This window comes from Leptosomus discolor, chromosome 3, assembly GCF_034619465.1.
Source record: "Leptosomus discolor isolate bLepDis1 chromosome 3, bLepDis1.hap2, whole genome shotgun sequence".
Lineage (NCBI taxonomy): Eukaryota > Metazoa > Chordata > Aves > Leptosomiformes > Leptosomidae > Leptosomus > Leptosomus discolor.
Window position 1 is genome coordinate 45,528,088 of NC_141393.1, and position 24,065 is coordinate 45,552,152.

The following is a 24,065-nucleotide window of genomic DNA, read 5'->3' on the forward strand; positions in this document are numbered from 1 at the left end:
ATATTCAATTTTCAAATAGTTTATCTTACTAGACTTAAGTGGAATTTTTGTGCCTCTTTCAAAAATATACAAACAAAACCCCTTCTGCAAGATAATTAGAGAAATTTTTCAGCATTTTAAATACTATGTTAGAATTTCTGTGTCTGGAAGTGCATGCTACAGGCATATTTCCATGACTGGTTGGGAAGCCTTTTCTCTAAACTTGAAGTGAGTCAGAACAGAATAAAAAAACTAAATTAAATGAAAAAGAAGTTAAGATGAAAGATGGATTAAACAGAGAAAAATAATTTAGGAGAAGGTGGATGTGGATAGCATCTCAGAGGAAATATGGTGGATTTACAGATTTGAGAATTGGAAATACAGGTTATTTTGGAAATTGAGTATAAATGGCATATATATGCCTTTTGCAAAAGGTAGAAATGCTACATTGCAGAGAAGGAGGAAAAGAAGTGAGAAGTACTTAAGATTTTGGACATGCTGATCAGTTAAATCTTAAAATCTATTCTAGATATAATGAGGAGGTTCTTACACTCATTGAATGATGTTTTGCCAAGTAGAAAAAGAGTTGAGTTGATTTTGCATTTTTTAAAAAGGTGTAGTGTTTTTAGATGAGAGAAGGTATTACCTTCAGAGCATTTTTTTGCATTTTTATAGTTTTAATAATAACATCTGTTAAAATGGCTTTGATAGTTTTAAAGAAAAATGTTTCCAAAAATGAGGTTTTTAGTCATGCCTGATTTTCCAATGTGTGAATATAGCAGTGCCACATAGGTTCTACTTGAAATCCCCCTCTTGTACCTCTTCAGTGTTCAGTGTTCTTAGCTGTTTCAGCAAGTACAGTGTAAAGGTAAACAGAAAAGTTGTGTCATCTTGCAATTTTAAGCAAGAAATAAAATTTTGGGGTTTATTTTAGATAGACGTTTCAGAGGCCACTATAAATTCAAGAGTAAGATATACAATGGATTGTTTGTTTAGAAATTATTGCTTAGACTCTTTGCAGTGCTTGCAAGTTGCTTAGTTGGTATTGCAGCTGCTACTAAGCCAATCTACTTGCAAATAGTAGAATATACTGTTAGAATGGCTGTAACTCTTCTGCTACACGGTGGCAGTTGTGATAAAAATGGAGAAGAGAGTTCATAAAAGTGAAGAAATGAAGATGAATTTATAATTGAACTGTTGGTAGTGAAGGCAACTTAAATTTATCACAGAATTATTTTTGAACTCTTTTAATGTGTGAAATGACACACAAATTGGTAAATATTTCTCTTATGAAAAGTAGCATTTCATCTGGCCATTTCAAATGCAGAATTAATTTCATATTGTCTATGTAGTTCATTCTTGAACTCAGAATATTTTTTTGGGAAAATTAAAAGCTTTTTTCTTTTTCTTCTTGACAGAAAGTAGTAACATTGTCTGTCATCATTCCTGAATGTTAATGGCAATACATTATCTCAATTGCAATCCAATATATTTTTATATATCAGAATTATAATTTCAGATTTTTTTTCTTTTCTCAGAATATGGACGAAGAATGATGCAATATTAATACTTTCTATGTACATCCCCAGCAGGATCTTCTCTAAGGAGTTGCCGTAAGATAAACACTGAGAATAATTTTTCTCCAGCACAATGCAGTGAAGCAGAGGAACTGAAGTTGTCCACTTTTGTACAGGCAAAGGACTTAAAATGTTTGTTATTTTGTGAGCAGAAGCATTCTGTAGTGAATTGGACTTCTGAAAATGCGGCCATGGACTGGTTCCTGGCGTTGGATTATGCTCATCCTCTTTGCTTGGGGAACTTTACTTTTTTATATCGGTGGACACCTGGTACGAGACAGTGAGCATCCAGATCACTCTAGTCGTGAATTATCCAAGATACTTGCTAAACTTGAACGTTTAAAGCAGCAAAATGAAGACTTAAGGCGGATGGCAGAATCTCTCAGGTAGGATCTAAAAGTAACTAAAACTTTTCAGAAAACAATTGAAATATGAAATAAATTTTGTGGGTTCTTTTGTAAAATCATTTAACATTTAAAAGTGTAGATAAGTGTTTTAATTAGTGCTATAACTAACTGAAAATATATTGCAAAACCTTTAAACAAATGATGTACATTTAGTTTTGGTCTAATATAGTCATTATTTAACAGCTATTATTTAATGGTGTCCAAATGTTACTGTCACAATAACAGAGTTCTGTATGTGATTAACTCCTCAATGCCAACTCAAACAAGTGCAATTATGTTCAAACCAAATAGAACAGCTAGTGACTTTTCTACACTTCTGATGCAGTAACTGGAAGAGCTTCTTTTAAAAGTGCTGAAAACATTCATGCAGCTTGTTGGAGATAAACATGGACTTTCTGAAGATGAGCTGCAGCTGACTGATGCATTATATGAATTCTTTTGACTAAGTTTTTTTCTTTGCTTTGCTGCTAAACTTGTAGCAATACTTGTAAAATAGTAGGTTCATCTCTCTTTTTAAAATTATTTGTTACATTATAGATGGGTACAATTACAATTTAAAGTGTTTTCTTTTGCCTTTTGAGATGGATGGCTTTTAACATAGACTTCTGGTATCCCCTTTCCTAATAACTTGCAAGGGAGAGCTTCTTAGGCAGGATGTGTGCTAGAGCCAGATTGGACCTCGGTATGTGGACATCACCAACGCAACCTAAAAGTCCTGATGGATCGTGGGCACAAGTGCAGAGGCTTCCTATGTTGTAGGAAGCTAGAGAACAGCAAAGCTCAATACAAGAATTTGTAGAATGGGAGGATGATGTTTATTTTTAAAATCTCTTAAGTGAGCTGGATTCACTTGCTGTCTCTTTCACATCTACATACCCACAAGCACCAGGACTGCACTATGTGTAGCAGTGGTCTGGTCATGGAGAGCAAGGGGCACTGGCAGCTGAGTCTTCAGCATGTCTCTTGGGTGGTTCTTGCTTGGCAAGGAGAAACTGATTTTGGACCTGCCTTTTAATACCCTTTAGGAGCAGATGCCATTTTGGATCTTCTACCTTGCTATTTTGCTTCATAAATCATAGGAAAAATTACGGAATTGCACGAATCTTTGTTTTCCTTACTTGGGTGTTTTATGGTTCTAGTCCTTTTCTTGTTATCTTACCTTTAAGTCAGTTTGTTTCTCCCCTTCATGTGAATGAAATCAAACACATGGACTCTGTCACAGTGAAATGAATACCTATCCCCTTAGCCCTGTTCTGATGTTTTTTCTGGTGCATTCTCTCTCTTTCATGTAGAGCCAGGGCTATTTGACCTGGTAGGCTGAGTAGACTTCCCTGCCTTACAAAAATTTCTTTTCTCTGCACTCCGTTCCTCCTTTCTGGCATGCACTGTAGGTATGGCTGCATGTTGAGGAAGCTTCTTGGCTTAGAAAAACAAAGTTTAGTTTTGAACGTGTCAGCCCTGACAAAGTACCTCGGCATTCATGTGGTGCTGCACAGAGGTGGAGAAATGCTGCTGACTCAAGCGCCCTCTGCACTAAGCATAGGTAATCTTCACCTTGAATAATAAGACCATGAGTGGCCGAGTGGGCTGTCATTTTCTGAGCTCAATATATTAATATATAACATAGATTAATAGGTAACAGCTGCATTGGTAAAAAAGTTTAATATATTTTTGTTGACAAAATGGTGTGATATAGAGTATGCTGCTATGAAGAAACTTAAGAAAGATACTTATTTTAATAAATACAGTATCTTTAAAATCCTTTAGTATTAGACAATAATAGTCAACCTTAGGGTTTCTTGCCTCAGAGGAGGAAATATTTGGCCTTGAATGTAAAGATTACTGCCCTCCATGTTTTCAGCCCCCCATGTTTGGCTGACTTGAATAGATGGTAATGTGATTGTAATATAACCAGTGACTGGAAGAGTAAATGTTCTTGATATTACTGATGACAGAGTATTCTCTTCCTCTCAAGAAGGAGGTAGTAGAGGCAGGAGATGCATACATACAGGCTAAGGTACATTTTATGCAGTGATGATTTTTTCTAAACACCTTTCTCTGTTTCCCTAACCTATATATATTCAGATAAATATTACATTTTCAGTGGCTAAGTTTTAAATAATAGGTTATACTGTTGATGATTTTCCATGATTTATAGAAATAAGAACATTAGTTTAGTTCTAATCCAAACATGTTAGAAATAACGTTCCAACATTCCTTCTCGATGCTTCAGTTAATTGCTGCAAGTTTCTAGAATTAGATTAGGTGATCTGAAACTGTCTTAACTGGACTCCGTACAGCTTCTTTTTTGTGCATTTTGCTGAAAAATATTTGAGACCTTTCTTCAAAATGGTTGTATGTAACCAGAGCAGAATCTGAAACCCTTGCATGAGAAAGCCTAAAATGACTTTAAATGCCAATTTGAACAGAAACACATCTCCAGGTTCAGTAGTCAGTGCTGGCCAGAAATGAACTGGCTTGGGACTGGAAGATACTCTGGCAGAGTTTTTTGCTGGAAGTGATCTGAGTTCGGTCAAGTAGTAGACTTGGAGGGAGGTGGTGTGTCACAATGCAGAGCCTTTTCATTATTTTTATTGAGCGAAATCCATGGTACTGGTTTTATAGAAACTTCACAAATAAGTTTGAGAAAAGTCCTGGTCAACCTGTGTCATTAAAATATTAAATCATAAATGTGATACAGAATTTAAGTATATAGAATTTCTTTGTTTGCCGAATAGAACAAGTAGTGTTAAAAATAACTGCTAGCTTTAAAATCGTCCTATTTACAGTTTTATAGCAATATGGCTATTTAAAATGAGGCATTAGCCAACAGTCCATGGATTCAGTGTCTGTGTCCTGGAAGAGGTCACTGCTGCTATGAACATATATTAAAGAAACAAAACACTGCTTAACTTTAGAAATTGAATTAGAATTAGACAGAAGAGATTACTTTTGCTCCAGTTAACATCTTAAAGTGAAGACGTAATTTGCTTTAGGCTGTATTGATCGAAGGCAGAAAGGCTGGAACTATTATTTGAATATGATTTAATTGCTAGAAATTTTGGTTTTGTACTGAAAACTCTGGTACTGATACTGGCTGTGGTTAAGATGGCAGTCTTTACATCAGGATAGCTTGTAAAGGTAATAAAATCCAACTCGGCAATACAGTTTACACTGAGGTATTTTTGCTGCCCTTATCCACTAAGATTTTGTATCCAGACAACCGGAGTGGTTTTTTTTATTCCAACAGAAAAGAAGTGCGCTTTTTGCGGTGAAGGTACAAAGTATGTTATGGCACACAACAGGGTTAAGCTAGTGCACAAATTTAAGCATATTTCAATAATAACTAACTTAAGGTTACTTTGAGAGGAGTTTAAACAAGACAAGAGTGCCTATCTGGAAAATTGTGACAATAAACAGGCCTCTCATTAACTACACTAGTTAAAGTATTTTGACATAATTAGAGAAAACTTCTGGATGGTGAGAAGCTCCAAGTTAACAAAATTTATCATAGTGGGAAAAAAAGCTTTGTGAATGGTAGAAAATTACCGTAGTATCTAGCTGTGCCATTAATAACAGTTAGTTAGGGCAGGGAGGAAGGGACAGAAAGCAGGTATGTTACAAGAATTCAGTAGTTTAATAAAAGTAGAGGTTCTTGTAACAATTTCCATTTTGAAGTTAGAGAAAACTGGTATTTCATCTTTAATTACATTGGGACCGTAGTTATATGGTAAAATACATTTCAGGACAATACATTTCAATTACCTAGCATTTCCTATTTTAATGGGTTCTTGTGATTTCTCTGGCTTCCTTCTTGCCTGATAGAAGAGTCAGTCCTCTGGGATGGTTGCAAATAGGTGCTGGGCTGTGCTTCGTATCCTCCAGTCATCCATGAATGCTGGTGTATGACAAGAAGTGATCTTTCTGCTCTGAGATTTGAATGCTCTTTTACAGCCAATTTATGTAGCAGCTCATCCCCAAAGACAAAAACAACAGGAAAACCAAAAACATGCCTTATGAAACACACCTTATGTGCATGCAAAATCAACAATTCAGAAGTTGAGAAATGTCCTATCTGTGACAAAGCTTTATAAAATCTTGCTTAGCCCTTTTATTGCTGTATGATACTTAAATTGTATTTGATCTTGTAATTTTTTCCCTGGTTGCTTCTTTTCCCAGAAGATGCATGATGAGTAGAATTAAGGTTTTAGGGCAGCAAGAAGTCTGTCTGTTTATTGTCTTTTTGTTTGTTTGTTTTTGGTGGTTCCCCCCTCCCCCCGCCCCCAATATTTGTATGTTTGATTTCACAAACTACGTCGTGTTCTTCTGATTTTTTTTTTGAATATTTGTGATTTATTACCCATATTGGTTAAGAGTAGTTTGTAGTTTTGTAAGGTTTTTTGTTGAGATTATTTTCAAATAATTTTTTTTCAATATCTTCTTTTGCAGTAGTGCAAGTTGGAACAGTCACATCTTTTTGAAAATTGCCTGAAATAAAAGTATTCCTCTAGGAACTGAGTACACTTTTGTGGTGCACTTCTGATGACTTGAAATGACTTCAGGCACCACTTAGTTTTTACAGTGCATTTAAAAAGCTTTAGGTGAGAAGTTGCTGTAGTTTTTCTTTTGCCAATATGATGCTTTGTAAAAACCTTACTCTTGTGCTGTAAAAGAGGCAGAGATGTATATTAGTGATGCAGAAGATAAGTGGAATTAAAGATGTTTTGTATTGCCTGAGTTTTAGAATTTATGTTCATGAATACTGTGGTATAATGAGATTTGTAGAGTTACCAGAGTCCTTACATGTTTATAAACAATATTGTGTGAGCAAATCTGGGTTGATTTCAGTAGCAGTCTAGATCCCATTAGTGCAAAAGAGTAATAAAATTTAGTTTTTTATAGGTGGTTATTTTACTTACTACAGATGTCATAGGTCTCACAGCAAAAAGAGAAATCTTTACTACAAATTTTGTAATCAAATCAAAGTATTACATAATGTTGTTTGATTGTTCACCTGCAATGTAAATTTTACTTAGTAGTAGGATTAACATGTGATTGCTACGGGCTGTCACTGTTGCATCTGGATGATATAAGGCTTTTAGGAGGAGGAGAGCTTAAAATTACTACTTTTGTAATGTCTGATTTTCTTAAATGGAAACAGGAAAGGTTGTGTGTATGCCTTCATCTGTGTCCTAGAGTTCTGTTTTTGTAGTACATGAATGGTTCATAGTATTCATGTGCTTCTTTGTGTCTTGCTGGGTGATGGTCAAATTTTTATCTTTAATGGTTTATTAGTGGTATCCTCTCCTGGAAGATAAGCCTGGCACTATAGAAGCCACTAATTTCAGAGTTCTCTTCAGGGTAATAGTGGATCTTGTTAAATGTATTTGTATTGTATTCATATTACTAATGCATCACATTCCGTGTATATTTACTTCCCAGAGTCTATTAAATAGTACATTTTGTAGAACCTCCAATTTTTTTAGTAAATATGATAACCTGTTTCTTAATCTTAGCAGGATGTTGTGTTGTAAAGTAGAGCAGGAGTGGAAAAGGGCAAAAAGTAATCAAAAAAATAAAATCAAACATCAGTATTTCTACACATTTTTCTCATAGTTCTGAGTGTAGCTTCAGAAAGAAGAGGTAGGATTTTTGTTTTAAAAGAGCACTACAGTTGCTTTAATGTAGTTGGTGCTGAGGCTGGTATGGAATCCAAATTCAGGATCAATTAACCATAAGCAAATCTATTAAAGCCCTTCTGTCAGGTACTCTGTGCAGTTGTTGGGCCCAGTAAGCCTGTAGTAAGCATTGAAAGGGACTAGGATACACGAATAGCTTTGGGTCGATAAAAATGTAAATATTATTTTAGAGTACTGTTTTCTCTCACATGTATTTAAAGTGTCTCAAGTTTGAAGCTGAGGGTATTGTACAGGCCAACATGTGAGGGAGGAAAATCACTGAACTATATGTTTTGTGTTTCTGCTCTTTTTACTGGGTTTTGTGCAATTCTAAATTAAGGGAAGGGGAACATCGTCAGTGGATATAAATCAGCACTAAACAGGGCTGTGCTGATTTCAGTTGATAAGGGATGCTTCTTGCTCTTTATTTGCATGTAACATTGAGTGTTTTCTTTCAGTTTTATTTACTGAGGAGGTTTTCTTTTAGAACAACGTATAGTCTTTGGTTTGTTTGCTTGTTTGTATTAGTGGTCATTAATCATTAAACATAATTTCCTTCTTGGGGAGGGGGAAGTGAAAGAAGAAGAAAAAAGTTGACCATAATGTGGCTTTGGTAGTTCTAGCTTCATACAAAGAACTCAGAAAGGTATAAAAGAAAGAATGAGAAAATATTTGAGTGTAAACTTGTGAAATCTGACATTTTTCCTTTTGCTGATAAAGTAGTGTAACCTTTTAAGTACCTTGGAAATAGGAAAAGGTTAGAATGGTTTTTATAATGCATTTTTACAATTATTTTACACAGTATAGCAGTTCTTCCAGCTAAATTGAATGTCACTACAATTAATTCTTGAGTGGTTCTTTTTGCCTTCAGAGATTCAGATTAGAGATTGCTACTTTGCCATTGCCCCTCTGTGTTACATGAAGGTGATGAGAAAGTGGCCTCAGTGATAAGGATGATGTACACAGAAGTCTTTTTTTCTGTCTTTAAGTGTAGCTGGATTACTAAACGAGAGACAACGCAGAAACGGGTTATCTCTACAACATAATATTTTTGATGTTTATATAGTAATATCGTTATTTCATATGAGTTAATTATAGAAAAGATAATTTATATGTACTATAAAATGGTAGAAAACAGCATGCAAAAATCACACCTTGTAAGTATTGAGAAAAATATTTCAAACAAACCCATTATTTGCTGTATTATCATGGCTACCCATGTAAGTGGATTGTAATTTTGTTTATTTTGCATTTATAACTTAATTACAACATTGTCGTAGCAGTAAGTGAAGGATATTCTGTGCTAGGTGCTTACTGACATGTTCTTTTATTTTTGATTAGAATCATCATAGTTTAGATAAACTTACTTTAAACTCATTTCTGAAATTTTAAGGAACAAGTCAGTTGTCAGGACTTACTTTGGTATGAAAACTTAATGTATGTGTTTTTCAGCAGGAATTTTTATTCATAAGTATGCGTTATTCCTAGGATATTCTGCACTAGAAGTTATCTACATAGATGATGCCATGAGCATAGATAAGGATTTTAATTCAAACACTTTTCCCTCAAATGTTGCCTTATCTCCAACTCAGTTGATGTACTTGTAGAGCGCAGTAACAAGCAAGCTGTGCTGGTTGCAGAGAAGAACCTTTTCCTTAATTTTGAGACTGGATGAAAGTGAGGAAGACAGCAATTCCAAGTCTGATGAGGTAATAGATGTAGAGACAAAACTGCAAAAAGAATAAGTTATTTTAGTTTTATCCTAAAATGCTGTAGTTTTTGAAAGTCCAAACAACTAGCTTAGGAGAATGCCCCCCTCCCGCCCCCCCATTTTAGCTCCTTTTATCTAATAACCTTAGCATAGTAAACGTTTTTACTGCAGTAAGCCAAGGCAAGTTGAGTGAACTTGAGTCTTGTGAAGGCACATCCCTCTATTAGGCTTTGCTTGTGTGCCAGGCAGTCCAACAACTGGTCTGAGTTAAGCTGCTGCAAATACTGTTTTCACAAGTAGACCCTAGTCTTGTCAGTGAGTGGAAGTCTTGCAAACAGCACAATTTAACACCAGTATGAATCTGCGTGCTGCAGGTGTGTTATGCACTGTTTTTCTCCTATGGGATTGACATTTTTAAATCTTTATTTATGTTGATATGTTTAATTTCTTCTGATTTTGAGAAAGTGCCAAGAAGGCTTATCAGCAAACAGTATGGAACAAAAATGAGAGGAGAGCTGAATTGTTAATGCAAATAATTTATCAAATAACAATTATCTTTATAAATCATATATTTTTTTTTCCTATATCCTAGGATACCAGATGGTCCTATTGATCAGGGACCAGCTGCAGGAAAGGTACATGCTTTAGAGGAGCAACTTTTAAAGGCCAAAGAACAGATAGAAAACTATAAGAAGCGGACAGGAGATGGTTGGTAGATAAGTTTTCTTTTACTTCTAAAACAAGTTTTGGTATTCCATATCACAAATGTATTGGTTTCTTAGCAAATAATTCAGTGGAAAGGGCTGATGCTTTTATGGTTTGTGTTCTTTGTTGTTTTTTTTTTTTTTTTTAAATAGGAGGCCTTGGAAAAGACCATGAAATATTGAGGAGGAGGGTTGAAAATGGAGCTAAGGAACTTTGGTTTTTCCTCCAGAGTGAACTGAAGAAGTTGAAAAATCTAGAAGGAAGTGAACTGCAAAGACACATTGATGAATTTCTGTCTGATTTGGGTCATCAGGAAAGGTACTTGTATCAGCTGATTTTGCATTTGTGTTGTAAGGATTATGGATTGATGTGACTAAACTACTGATACACTGCTTAAAAATCTCTTAGGATAAATTCTTGGCATGTGGGCTAAAATATTATGTTTGATATTGCTTGTATTTCATGGGACATAAATTATGTATCCAGCCTATGTCACTGCAGCTTAGAGTATGACCCTTTGACTTGATATATTTTCATATTTTAATCAGAAGACCTGTGTCCTGGGTGTCAGTTATTGCTTTTCAGTTGCATCTGTGTATATATGCGCATATGTGCGTATCTGTATGTATAACAAAACCATTAAAAAACCTTAAAAATATTTATTTAAGGTATCTGATTGTGCCTTTCATAAACAGAAGAATATAAGTTACATTGATCATTGGGATATTACATAATTTGAATTAGTTTAAAATTGGGTAGTACCTTAATTTCAGGATTAATAGTCATTCTGAAAAGTCACTTCTTTTTGTAGTTAGAACTTAACAGAATATTTCAGATAGAAATTGTCTTTAATTACACTGTCATGTTGTTCATAGATGTGTTGGAATTACATTTTCAGTTGTTAATCTTCCGGCCTCTCCATTGTTGATGTACCTGTTGTATTATATTAAAACATTCTGTATGAGTTTTCTCTGAAAAAAATTAATCCAGGAAGTATTAAAAAGTCAGTGAAATCTGTCTATTGCGTTTATAACTCTCTTCCCAACAGGATTGCAGTGGCAATTTGTGTCTCATTAGTAAACAATCATAAGAAAATAGTTGAATTAACTAACTATATCACCTTAAACAGGTATCTCTTTTCCAAAAAGGCTGAGATCTGCATGTATGAAAATCAGTAATAAAGCATGAGCTTTTGAAAAGAATACTGTAGTAAAAGGAAAAGAAAGTAAGAATTTTGAATTATTTGGAAATAATTTAAACACTATTTAAAACATATATTAAAATAATATTAATTTGATTATTAATGTGGGCAAATAATATAGTCCATTAAATTTTGTAATTTAATATTCCACAATTCCAAACGCCAGTTTGTCTTGGGTTGATGGAGTTTAAAGTGAGAAGGGACTATTCAATAATCAAGAGTTATCATCTATATAAAATAACCCATTACATTTCATCCAATTATTTCTTTGCTGAGTGCAATTATGTATGTTGACTGAAATAAAAGTAGTGCTTGGCTAAAGCAGAATTTTCCAAAAGACGAGATCTTCAGTTACACAGTCAACTGACAGAGAAGCTGCCACTTTCCTGGATAGTTTGTTTCAATAGTTACCTCCACTAAGAAATATTTGTCCTCCAGAGAAGTTATTTCCGTTTGGGTTTCTTGGACTTCAGGTCATTGATTCTTGATGTACGTTTTAAAATATCTGTGCCAAAACTGGGGGAAATAGTCTAATGCCAGACTTACTGATGTCCGTCATGGGAACAAAATCACTTGTGTACACATTACTACTCTGTTTATATAGCCAGGATCACATCAGGCAGTTGCCATGGTGGAACCTTGAATCATATTATGTGTTTGATGCTAGAAAGTTTTTATGTCCTCGCCTCCTAGGATGAGTTACTCCATTCCTTCCTACACCAATGACTATTAATTCATTAAGCCCAACTTGGAAGTTTCTGTATTTCTGGCAGCCTTATCTTCACATCTTTCAGTACTTCAGGATGAGGTGAAACCCATACTAGAAATGCATACTCCTTTGCATTGAATAATAAAAGTCTGCCTTGCAGACCTCTGGAATTTGAGATGAATCCCACTGTGGAAGTCTGAACCCACCGTGGTACTGGAAGAAGTTTGCATATGATACAAGGAATCATAGCTGCTCTTTTTTTTTTTTTTTTTTTTCCTTTAGTTAAGAATTTTCTTGTTGAATAGAAGTGTTCTTTAGACAGCCACAGTGGTTATCAAAGGCACAATGCCCTGGAGCCTATTGAGTCTTAGTAGTAGATCTTTGTAGACCTTCCAGTGTGGCAAGGTACCCAAAGAAGACTAAATTAGTTTAAGCTGAAACCAAACAGCCAGATAAAACACAGACAATTTTTTTACAATATAGAAATTCAAAGGAATTGCATAAGAGAAAACAGATACAAAAATGTTTCTACAGTATTCAGCCTGTGTTCTTGGTGTATTTACAACATTGGCTTCAGGCAATAAAATTATCTTGTGTTGCAGAATGCTCCTCTTGGTTGCCTCTAGTCCTGAGGAAGTTTGTTCTTTCACCTTTGAGGTCAGGCTGTTTGCTTCCTTCCCTTTAATCTTTCAGTCTGGGTGCGTGAGTTGCAGGAGAATGCCCGGCTTCTTGTGTGCCTGGCCTGTGGCCTGTGATGCACTGCTGTCTCGTGGCGGTCTTTTCCACTGGGATGCCAAGCAGCTCCGCAGAGAAGGAGCATGCTCTTTTTTCTTCCATACAGTCCATCTGGTCTCTTGTTCTGAAAGGACCATAACATAAGTTTAGAATGAGGAGATTAGATGCTCTTATTCACTCTGAGAATCACAGCTTTTGGGGTTTTTTTTTGGTTTGTTTTTGGTTTTGTTTTTCTTTTCCTTTAAGTACATGTGTTTAAGGGATTTAACAAGTTGCCAAATGCCCTTTTATTGACAGTGATGTCTTAAAAAATTGTTGCCTATGTATCTTAGATAAGTGGAATACTGCATGTGAAGCTCGTATTACTTATTTTTTTGTATATATTCCTAAACAAGTATAGTAGATATTTTAATATATATTATAATCTAATATTTGGATTAGAAATATTAGTATTAATTGTTAGTACTTAAAGCAGTTTGAACTGCCCTCCTTATGTGGGAAAGCAGAGAAAGGGGTGGGTAGTGATCAAATGATGAAATAGCTAGGTAAGGAAAGTGGCTAGTATCTATTTTTTTTTGTTTGTGAGGAAACTCTGTTGTGTCATAGAGAAGACTTGCTTTTTAATGGATTATAAACTTACAGACAGTGTCTGTGACTCTGGATAAGTAGTATTAAGAGTTCTTTGTTTGCCTTGGTGCTGCTATGCAAATGATCTGCTACAAAAATGATAGTGCTTCTCATGTTGGATGCTTCAATCACGATTTCTTGGCTGTGTCCTAAGGGTTGCGTAGATTTTCTCCTGGAGAGTGCTGGTCTTGGCAGATGTGTTTGTCCAGTATTTCACTATCCTGTTTAAGAAACAATGCAGCCCAAGGCAGAGTTTCCTGAATTAGGGAATTTGGAATTGTATCCCTGTAGTTGCCATAGGGAAGTGGGTTGTTGAGAGTAACTTCATCTTAACAGTGGGAAGACTGTTTGGTATAGAGATAACCAAAAAGAATAGGTTGATCCTCTAGTTGCCATGGTTGGTCCTATTCTTGCACAGTGGCTGTCATGGAGTTAGTTGCATTCCTTCTCCCCTGGGGGAGCAGCTGTCAGCAGCTTTTGTGGTAGCTGGCCGAGGTTGGATGCACAGTGTTTGGGCACACTATTTTCACCTTATTTCCTTTGAAATTTATGGAATGTATCACAGTTTTTTCTTTGAGTTTTTATTCGTTGATGTAAAGTTTCTAGGATGTTTAAATGTAATTTTGTCATACGGCTGGAATAAATCTCTAGACTGATCTTTAAAAATGTATTAAAAATGGCTGCCTTCCTCCCTTTATTTGTGGCAATCAAAAGCAAATGAAATACATAGCCAGATTCTTTGTTCCATTCTGCTTTCCAGGAGCAAATTTCTTCTAAGAGCAGCTCCAAGATTTAATTCATGATATGAAACAAAAATAACAACAGCAAACTGATATTGTTGGTTAGTAACACAACGAGTGACCAAGTTTGACTTACTAAATATCTGCAAGGCAACTGTCTGAAATTCTTTCTTCCATTTTATCACCCACAACAGCCTCTAATGATCCTATGCAGGCTCATCTTTTTTCTGCACTTAGCTATCTTGGACTCATGGATCACTGGTCCATCTACTTTTTAGCTCTCCACATGGAGCCTGACTCTGGTCTTTGGTATTAGTCTGTGTGTCTTCTAAATCTGCATTAATAAGCTATCATGATGGTCTGTCACACGCAAAAGCACCATGCAGATGTAAACCTAAAAAATGCACGTTTCCCAGCAGGTAGCAATCAAAGAAAGAAGGTCTCTGTGACTCATTAAAATTGCACTGCCCTATAATAATTTCTGTGTGATAACATCTGTGAATTTTTCAGTTCCTGATTTACTTCAGAGTTTTAAAAGAGTAAATTTTTTCTAAAAAAAAAAAAAAAAAAAAGATTGTGGATACTGTCTGAAAACTCTTGCATGAATCAATAGAATTTCCCACAAATTATTATACATTCTTTATGGTTTGTACTGAGCAAAGCTGCCTTTCCCTAAAGTGTTGAGTCACTGAGACTGTGTAAGGACTCTGTCATCATTCCTTTTACCTCAAAAATGATGGAAAATAATTATATTTCATCTGTAAGGCTGATTATTTAAGCTTGCCTGCTACCTTTGCTTTGTCATGCTTTGTCATGGTCACCGTGGCCAATAATATAAAAAATAAAATTTGGACAACACTTTTTTTCCTTAGGAATAGGAAAAATTATTTAGCTGCTGAGAGAAAAAATGTTTTATTTATTGGTAGGCTTTGTATTTTCAGTTACTTTATGCCAATATTTAAAAGAAATATATTTCTGTAAAGTAAAAGGGGAGTATACTGATTGCTTACATCACGAGTACAGGAAAGAGTACAGGAAAGAGTTTTCTTAGGCCAGTGAAAGAGAGCATTTGAAAATCCTTTAAAATGTGGCTGTGGTTGTGGAGCTACTTCTAATGATAGTAGAGGATTATTATTTTTATTAAATGCTTATACCTGTAATGTATAGTTTTTCTTTATGAACATCCAAATGTTGTTGCATTGGCTATCCTCCAGTCCTCAGGCACCTCTCCTGTCCTCCACAGCCTTTCAAAGATGACGGAGCGTGGCTTTGCAATGGCATCCGCCAGCTCCTTCAACACTCGTGGGTGCATCCCATCAGGGCCCATGGATTTGTGGGTGTCTGGTTTACCTAAAAGATCCCTAACCCAGTCCTCCTTGACCAGGGGTAGTCTTCCTTTCTTCTGACTTCTTTCCCTACTACCAGGGTCAGGGATTCCTGAGGGCCAGCTTTAGTAGTAAAGGCTGAGGCAGAGAAGGCATTCAGCAACTCCACCTTCTCCATATCCTCTGTCACCAGGGTACCTGCCTCGTTCAGCAGTGGGCCCACCATTTCCCTGGTCTTTCTTTCACTACCAACATATTTGAAGAAGCCCTTCTTGTTGTTGTTGCCATCCTTGGCTAGATTTAATTCCAAGTGGGCCTTAGCTTTCCTCGTTGCATCCCTGCATTCTCTGGCAGTGTTTCTATAGTCCTCTCAAGTGACTAGTCGCTTTTCTCACCTGTTGTAAATTTCTTTCTTCCCTTTGAGTTTTTCCAGAAGCTCCTTGCTCATCCAAGCAGCCCTTCTGTCTCTGTTGCTCGACTTCTTCCTCATAAGAATGAACCAATCTTGAGCTTGGAGGAAGTGCTGCTTGAATAGCAACCAGCTCTCTCGGGCCCCTCTGCCTTCTAGAATCCCAGCCCATGGGATTCCTCCAAGTAGGTTTTTGAGAAGGCTGAAGTTGACTCTCTTGAAGTCCAGGTTTGCAATCCTACTTATTGCCCTGCTTCTTCCACGCAGGACCCCGAACTCCACCATCTCATGGTCACTACAGCCAAGGGTATCCCCAACCTTCACATCTCCAACCAGTCCTTCTTTGTTTGTCAGTACAAGGTCCAGCAGCACCCCTCTCCTCATTGGTTCCTCCACCACCTGTGTCAATGCTCTGTAGGAACCTCTTGAACTGTGGGTGCTTGGCTGTGTTACTTTTCCAGCAAATATCAGGGTGGTTGAACTCCCCCATAAGAACCAGGGCCTGTGATTGTGAGTCTACTTTCACCTGGCTGTAGAAGGCCTCATTGACTTCCTCCTCCTGGTCAGGTGGCCTGTAGTAAAGCCCCGCAATAATGTCACTCGTATTAGCTTGCCCCTTAGGTCTCACTCATAATCTCTTAACCTGTTCCTCCTCCTCCCCTAGGCAAAGCTCGATACATTCCAGATCCTTTTTCACATAGAGGGCAACTCCCCCGCCTCACCTGGTTGGCCTCTCTTTCCTAAAGAGCACAGAGCCATCCATGACAGTATTCCAGTCATGTCAGCTATCCCACCATGTGTCTGTTATTGCTGTGAGATCGTCGTTCTGCAACAGCACACAGATCTCTAGCTCTTCCTGTTTGTTCCCCATGCTATGTGCATTGGTGTATAGGCATTTTAGGGAGGCAATTGAGCACACAGGTTTTCCTGGAGGGATGGAGGAGGATCTACTATAGCTACACATGCCCCTGAGGTAGTTGGCCTACTGGTTTTCTTCAGGAGAGGTAACTAAGGGACACTTGTTGCTGCTCCACATGGCCTGGTCTATTCCCCTGTAGAATGCAATGGCATGGGCATTGCCACCCTCGACTCCACCTCTGGACACATTCAGTTTAAAGCCCTCCTTACCAAGCTGGATGACAGAGTAAGTCAGTGTCACTGTTACCCTGTGTAGAAGTATGGGTATGAAAACCAGAACGAGTGTGTGAGAATGGAAAGATACAGATGTGTAAATCCAGTTGTTAGTGAGAGAAGGTTGTCTGATAACTCTCCTGATAAAGATAGCAGTGTCACAAATTGATTTTATCTCAATATTTACCGCTTAAATATCATGTCATTGGAAATAGTTACCTAATAGAGATACGTCATCTGCTCCTCTTTGACTTGCTAAGCTTATTTACAAGGGATAGCCTTAGCTAACTAGTTTTGTGGTTCCTGAACTAACAAATTCTGCTAACAACGGAGTCTGGTATTACTTCACTGACAAGACCACTTCAAAGTTTGTTAGGAAGTGTGTTTGTCTTCCCCTCATACTCTTTTGTGTCGCCTCCCAAATTTCTCTGCCCTTGTTCTGTTGCATCTCTTCATAGTGATCAAACTTGTGGCTTATCAAGAATTTCAGGCAATAAATTGCAAAATTTGAAATTTAGATGAAAGAATTAAGAAAAGTGGTTCTAGCTTAAAACTTTATCATTGTTATGGAGAAATGTTTAGGAATTTTAAATATTCTCACTCTATAAAGCCAACTCTGAAATTATTGGTTCTGAGTTGGGCTACCTGTTACTTTTAGAATAGCCATTAATGTTTTGAGAATTATTTAGAATAGTTTGCCTCTAGTTTTGTATTTCCCCCTAAAAGCCACAGAGATAAAAAATCTTTTCCTGGGTGGTACTGTTTGGGCTGTTTTTCACAAAATTCCTGGCTGATCTCAGCAAAGACATGTCATACACCATTTTTCTTCTCATGACAAGGAGTTCTTTATCCTCTTACTTGGCCACCAAAATGTGATAACCCTAAGTAAAGATCTCTAGTGTATTAGATAACCTCAATTTAATATTTGATAGTTCCTCAAAATTCATGTTTTGTAGTCTAGACTTGTAATACAGCCATGAGTCTGCTTTGAGTTTTTAATTTTTAAGTTTTTTTTTCCATTTGAGTATTAATAGCATGCAGTCATTCTAAGCAGACACAGCGCTTATCTTCTTCCAGAGTTAGAAGGAGCTCCACATGCCATAGAAAATCTGTTTACTAAACCTTGAAATAAAATCCTATAGTTAGCTTTCACTAATAAAAATAGGATTACTGTTGTACCTGCGCTAAAGGCATTTGTAGTGTTATATTCTATATGAGCATAGTAAGATGATTGTAGGAGGCAAAGTAACAATGCATTATAATAGAAGGTACTGTAGGAATCACTGTTGCACTTTCATCTGGGGCCACTGGATAATGTATCTAGCATGGAACTATACTTTCTTTTTAGTTTCCTTTAGCACATACCAGAAACAAATGCTTGTAGCAGGCCTAAGAGTTTTTCTAACCCATCTCCTGTTTGATACTATAGTTACTTGTGGGTGTGGAAGATAAGTCAAATGGAGGACACAGTCTTTCTTGGCTGCTGTTTGGATTGTGGGGTAGGAGGTGGTATGAAGAAACTGGTTTTGAGACTATAATTAAAATATCTGTTTAATTTGCCTTTGATTTAATCTAATCTTCCAATTTAGTAATGTTAAGATTGTTTCCCATTTTTTTAAGATTGTTGTCTGTTGTTGTTTACAGGTCAATAATGACCGACTTGTACTACCTCAGTCAAACAGATGGAGCAGGAGACTGGCGAGAAAAAGAGGCCAAAGATCTAACAGATTTGGTACAGAGGAGAATAACTTATCTACAGGTAAGAAGGTAGAGCTTTTAAATTAAGGTAAACTTCTTTTTCACCAATGTATAGCACTTGGCTATACCCTTGTAATAGAATAATTACATGACAGTTTAAAGTGAATGTTAGTATATGAATGAATTAAATACAAAAGAAATGAAAACGTTTCTTTCAAACATTACTTTATATGCACATGGAATTATAGTATTTCAAGCAAATATTTGGGTTTTTGGGTTTTGTTGTTGGTTGCTTTGGTGGTGGTGGGTTTTTTTTGTGGTTGTTTTTGGATCTGTGGTTTTCACTGGGCTGTACTTGGTTGGACTCTTTGGTTTCTGGTTTTGATTCTTTAGAGTATTAGAATGCATCCATATGTTTGCACAGTGTTAAAAATATGAAAGTCCTCATATGACCTCTGAACAAGCAGCCCATTTTTAAAAATGAGTATGCAAAATTGAAGTGCTTGTCTAGTATGTTTTCCAGTCCTAGACTGTTTCAACAGATGTATGTGACTTCTCATGGATGCTCATATTTGTGAGTGCATAAAGCTTTTTTAATATACGTGCTGTGTGTGTCTATAAAATTTGAACAAAACTTGATCTGAAGGTTTTGGGGCTTTTATTCATGTGTGAATGCATGCAGCTGTTTATATAGGGATCACAAAGGCATTTGATGTAGTCTGTTTTATTTGTACTCAGTTTGTTTTTCCTTGCATGTCTGTGCCTCACTGCTCTGTTTTGTATGGTCACCCCTTATGTCTGATCTTTTCTCTATGTAAATAGCTGAATTTGGTTTTTGGATTTTCATTATTTCAATTTCACAGTTCAACTATTGGAACCTTCTCTTCTGTGACCAAGCTATGTATTTGTTGCTTGTTAAATAAAAAAAGACACCTTTCTGTGGAAATTATTCTGTAATTTATGCAGGAGACATCACTTTATTGTCTTTCTTCAACTCCTTGAGAACTGTTCCTCATTCTTTATTTTTGATGTCCCTGTTTGGTAATGGTGTACTGTAACTACTTTTCATGCTGATAAATATGGCCTTTCTCTACCTTTTTCTGTCACTGTATCCATTTGTTGTCTTATCTAAGCATATAGCTGTTTCTGGAGAGTGATTGTCTTCCTGTTGTATGTTTTACGGTGTTAAGGGCCTTAGTTCAAGACCAAGACCTCCAAGTATGTACAATGAATAACAAAAGTAAAAGGACTTTAGGAGAACAGAAGCTCAAAACTGAAGCATTAAATAAATGCTTACATTGTTTTCTAACGAATTTGAAATAAATTTGAGCAAAGAGCTGGGAGCCCCATTATCTCCTCCTAAAATTTATTTAGATGCATATAGTCTATAATAAAGGCTTTCCTCTCAATTGAGGTAACATATTCTCATTTTTTAAAAAATCTAGAAACAATACTAAGAATGAAACCAGTGCCAAGTCACCACACATATAGAATCCTAAAATTTCGTATTTGTAGCACATCTAGTTAAAACCTTTCAGAAAGTGTATTATATCTGCAGGCACTTTCAAGAAAGGTAACTATCTTCATTCTCATTATCTTGAGAAGGAAACCTGATGATGAGGATGACGAGGTGATTTACAGAAAGTTGTGGCATTGGGTTCAGAATTTAAAATTAGGTTGACATACTTGGCTCAGTTCCAATCATACAGGCCATTTTTGTTTCTGTTTTCTTTATAAATGCATTAAAAAGGAATCAGTAATAAAATTTTGTATTTATGTATTTAAAATATGGAATTAATAATTGTGGGTTTATCCTGCAACACTGAGAAACACATAAGAAAATTAGTACTTCTTTTTTTTTTCTTAAAAAAAAAAGTTCTAGTATTTTCTGTATTACACAGGAAATTACATAGTTTTTGTTTTTAATAAGTCATCACTGGTAGATAATAGACATTAGAAACTTAAAAATGTATTACTGCTGCACATCAAAATCCATATGACTGTTTCACATGGAAGGATTTAGAAATGATACAGAAGGGACATGTGTTTCCTTAGTAATTATCTTCGAGGTTTAAGTTGAAGAACAGTCATATGTATTTTCCAAAAAACATGTAATTCTAGCTTTGATAAATATTGATATTTTTAGCATTGTATCTCTGTAGATCATCAAAATTAGCACTAAATTCTTTGGTTTAGCAAATATGCAGCAACACAGTAAAAATTATTTGGGTATTTGGATGCTCAGTTTTTGTTGTCCTAGTGAAATAGAAATACGTGATGTGCCTTCTCTCACTTAACTTTTCTTTCTTTCATATGCTTATTGTGTTACTTTTTATTAATCTCTTTTCAGGCTAAACATACCTAAAATTTTCAATCATTCTTCATGTGTGAGGATTTATAATATCTTTAATTTTTTCTTCATGATGTCTCCCCTTAACACTAATTCTTCACCGGGCTATTAGAAGTGAGCCTCCACTAGCTGACAAATTACAATAGACTATTGATTTATAGAATAGCACCAAAATACGTTTTTTTTCTTATCTTGCTTTTTATGCAGTCTAAGGTATTACTTAGCTAATAATAGGTCTCGCTTGAGTTCACGTCACTGTGGAGCTGTGGAAAATGATGCCCAATTCAACTGAATTTTGAAACTTGAGTATTTTTTCTTCCACTATGTTTACTTTAAATTTAGTTATCAATACAAAATTTCACTTGTCATAAGTCATGCTTACTTTGGTTAGTTTCTTCTGGAATTCATGACTATCTTCTCTAGACTTGACTAATTTAAAATTTCTTAGACACTTAATTTAATGGCTTTGCCTTTTACCAATTCTTCTATGTTTTATGCATGAAAGTACTAGTCCCGCTAAGATAACCCAAGGCCATTTCTCTGTGTATTTGCCATTTCTCGCTCCTTTTTATAATCTGGTTTTGATCTTTGACAACACTTTGGTCCTTACTCCATGACTACTTTTTCTCTTTGAAGGTAGTTAGCTAAAAGACAGAAAAAAAAAACCAAAAACAAAAACAAAAAAAAACCAAACCAGAAAAATTACACTGTATGTGGATAGGATGGTTTAGTGCCTACATATGTTTATGAATGACCATTTACCTCCAGGTGTGTACTATTACCATCATTCAAACTCCGAGGCATGGTAATTCTCAATGTGTGTAACATTACCCAAAGTTGGGATGGAATCCTAACCAGCTCTTCAAAGACAGAAAATACTATTTCTTATGAGTAGTTACAGTCTTTGAGATGGGTCATTCACGTGTACAACTATTACCATCTCTTTTTGTTTTTTATTCTTCTGTCTGGAAAAAACTGAGGATCCAGTCTCTTGCCTACATGCCTGTAAGCCAGACATAAGCTTTTGGAGCCCTTGTAAAGATTAAAATATCTCCTGTCTTGAATGATTGTTGCAAGTAATCATCCAAAATTGGAATATGTCTGTGACTACACATTTAGAGGTCAAGTTGACTTATTTTCTAGTGTGGGTTTCAGGATTTTGAAGAGTACAGGGCTGACTCTGTGTATGCAATGTAAAGCAGTCCATGGTCTGAAATTACACGTATACACCTCTATTCATAATATAACTCCCAATTCCATGCCAATAAGAACAATGTGGAACATATTTGTAATTTTTTTTCTTTTTGTGAAGAATAAAAGTACTGTATAGTTTTCTTTCTGGTGAACATTGACAGCTGCATTATTTTGGGACATCTCCCTGGGAAATCATTTAGCTGAATGATTGTGAAGTGATGACTGCTACTTCATTTGAATGGCATTACCATAAATGTGATTTAATGAGTCTACATTTAGCTAGTTCCCTGTAGTTAAAGCAACACTTAAAAAGCTACGAGCTTTCATTTAAGCAAAAGACCTTCTTTTCAGAGATGTTAGTTATCGAACAATTGAGGAGAATGTGCAAGAGAAGTCAGACAAGGGCTCTTGTAGTACTGTATATTCTGGAATTGGTAGAGTGAATAAATGATTATGAAGGAAACATTTGTTTTCTTCCACTTTCCTTTTGTGCTTGTTTTTGTTCTGTTATTTTGGGAAGTTTGTGATTCAGAATGCGGTCTCCCAATAGCAGAATATTTTTGCTTCCTATTTTTATAAAAATCAAAACAGTTTGTTCAACTTTGAAGGTTATAAATATAAGCAGGTGAGAAAGGTTACGAAGAACTCAACATCATCATCAATTATAAGAGTTATAGTTTGCCATATTTATACTACTTAGTTGGGATTGTGTATGTATGCAAAGAAAAGAAAGTTGCTTATAAGACTTTATTCTGAGGTTTCTGGATTTCCCAGTATTTTTGGTGATTCAATGTGTTGTGTCACTTAAATTTTCCTGTCTTAAAGTATTTTAAATCCTCTCTCTTTCCCTCCTATTAAAATTAATGATATATATTTTTAATAAAAGTAATCATGCTAAAATGACAACAACAACGAAAAAGGCTCTGGGCACTCTGCATATGTGTGAAGGGATATAACCTTCACAACTGTAAGTCTTCAAAAGTGTAAACTTGAATCCTTCAATAATTCAAATCTAACATATATCTTTTCCCAGTTATTTGACTTCACTCACAAGAAACAAATTGTAGTTTGTTGTGGCAGTTGTTGTGTGATGTTGGTGTTGATAAATTCAAACAAATTTGAAACAAAGGCAAAAGTAAATTCCAGAGTGGAAAAAATCTCATAGAAATTTTTCCATCAGCATTTGCTTTTTTTTTTTTATAGGACACTAGCTGAAGGACTTCAGCTATGTGTCTGTATATGGGCACTGTTCTGGGAGAAGAGCAGATTTCTTTAATGGGCGGGCCTTGTAGCGCTTCATTTTCCTGTGGTAGACTCAGCATCCTTAGGTTCATTTGAAAGCTGCCTGGATTTTACTCCAGATACATAGAATCCTGATAATTCACTTACTCCAGGAGGAAAATGTTGTGAATGCTAGTTCTAGCTTTTGAATAGATTTAAGAAGTAGACCTAGGAGTAGGGTTGGACTAGATGACCTTTAAAGGTCCTTTGCAACCCAAACTCTTTTGATTCTATGAATAGCATGCTTTATTAGTTTTGTCTTGAAATTATAAAGGCAAGATTAAATACTAGCAAGGCAAACCGTTGAAAAAAGCCATATCCTTAAGCTTAATTGAGATGTGTTCCTGGCCACAAGTGCTACTTGCTTACTTAGGTAGTATAGCTCCAGTCAAGATTTATGGTTATGAATTCATAATATTGACACACTTTGGCTATGTCTTCAGTTGTCTTAAATTTGACAACTCTGTCCATTATTAATTTGGTTAGACTTCAGTCATTTGACTTACATACACTCACTCATTTAATCAGAAATGAATCAGCGCCACTAGTGGTCAACAGCATTGAAAGGCGTTCATGACAGTCCCATACCAAAGGGGAGGTCATTGAAC

At 35.8% G+C, this 24,065-nt stretch overlaps 1 protein-coding gene across 3 annotated transcripts in view; it reads left to right on the forward strand.

Moving 5' to 3' along the window:
• The first annotated feature begins 1,739 nt into the window (after positions 1-1,739).
• The window catches only part of FUT8 (fucosyltransferase 8), a 68,807-nt gene continuing 46,481 nt past the window's right edge, over positions 1,740-24,065 (forward strand). The window contains exons 1-5 of one of the 3 annotated variants that reach the window (XM_086462789.1): positions 1,740-1,942; positions 9,945-10,060; positions 10,213-10,375; positions 11,106-11,186; positions 18,555-18,693. In XM_086462789.1, the coding sequence (XP_086318915.1) occupies positions 1,740-1,942; positions 9,945-10,060; positions 10,213-10,375; positions 11,106-11,186; positions 18,555-18,693 (702 nt within the window). Of the gene's footprint in view, positions 1,943-9,944; positions 10,061-10,209; positions 10,376-11,105; positions 11,187-18,554; positions 18,694-24,065 lie in introns of all 3 variants that reach the window. The other 2 variants (XM_086462790.1, XM_086462791.1) reach the window with 2 other exon arrangements.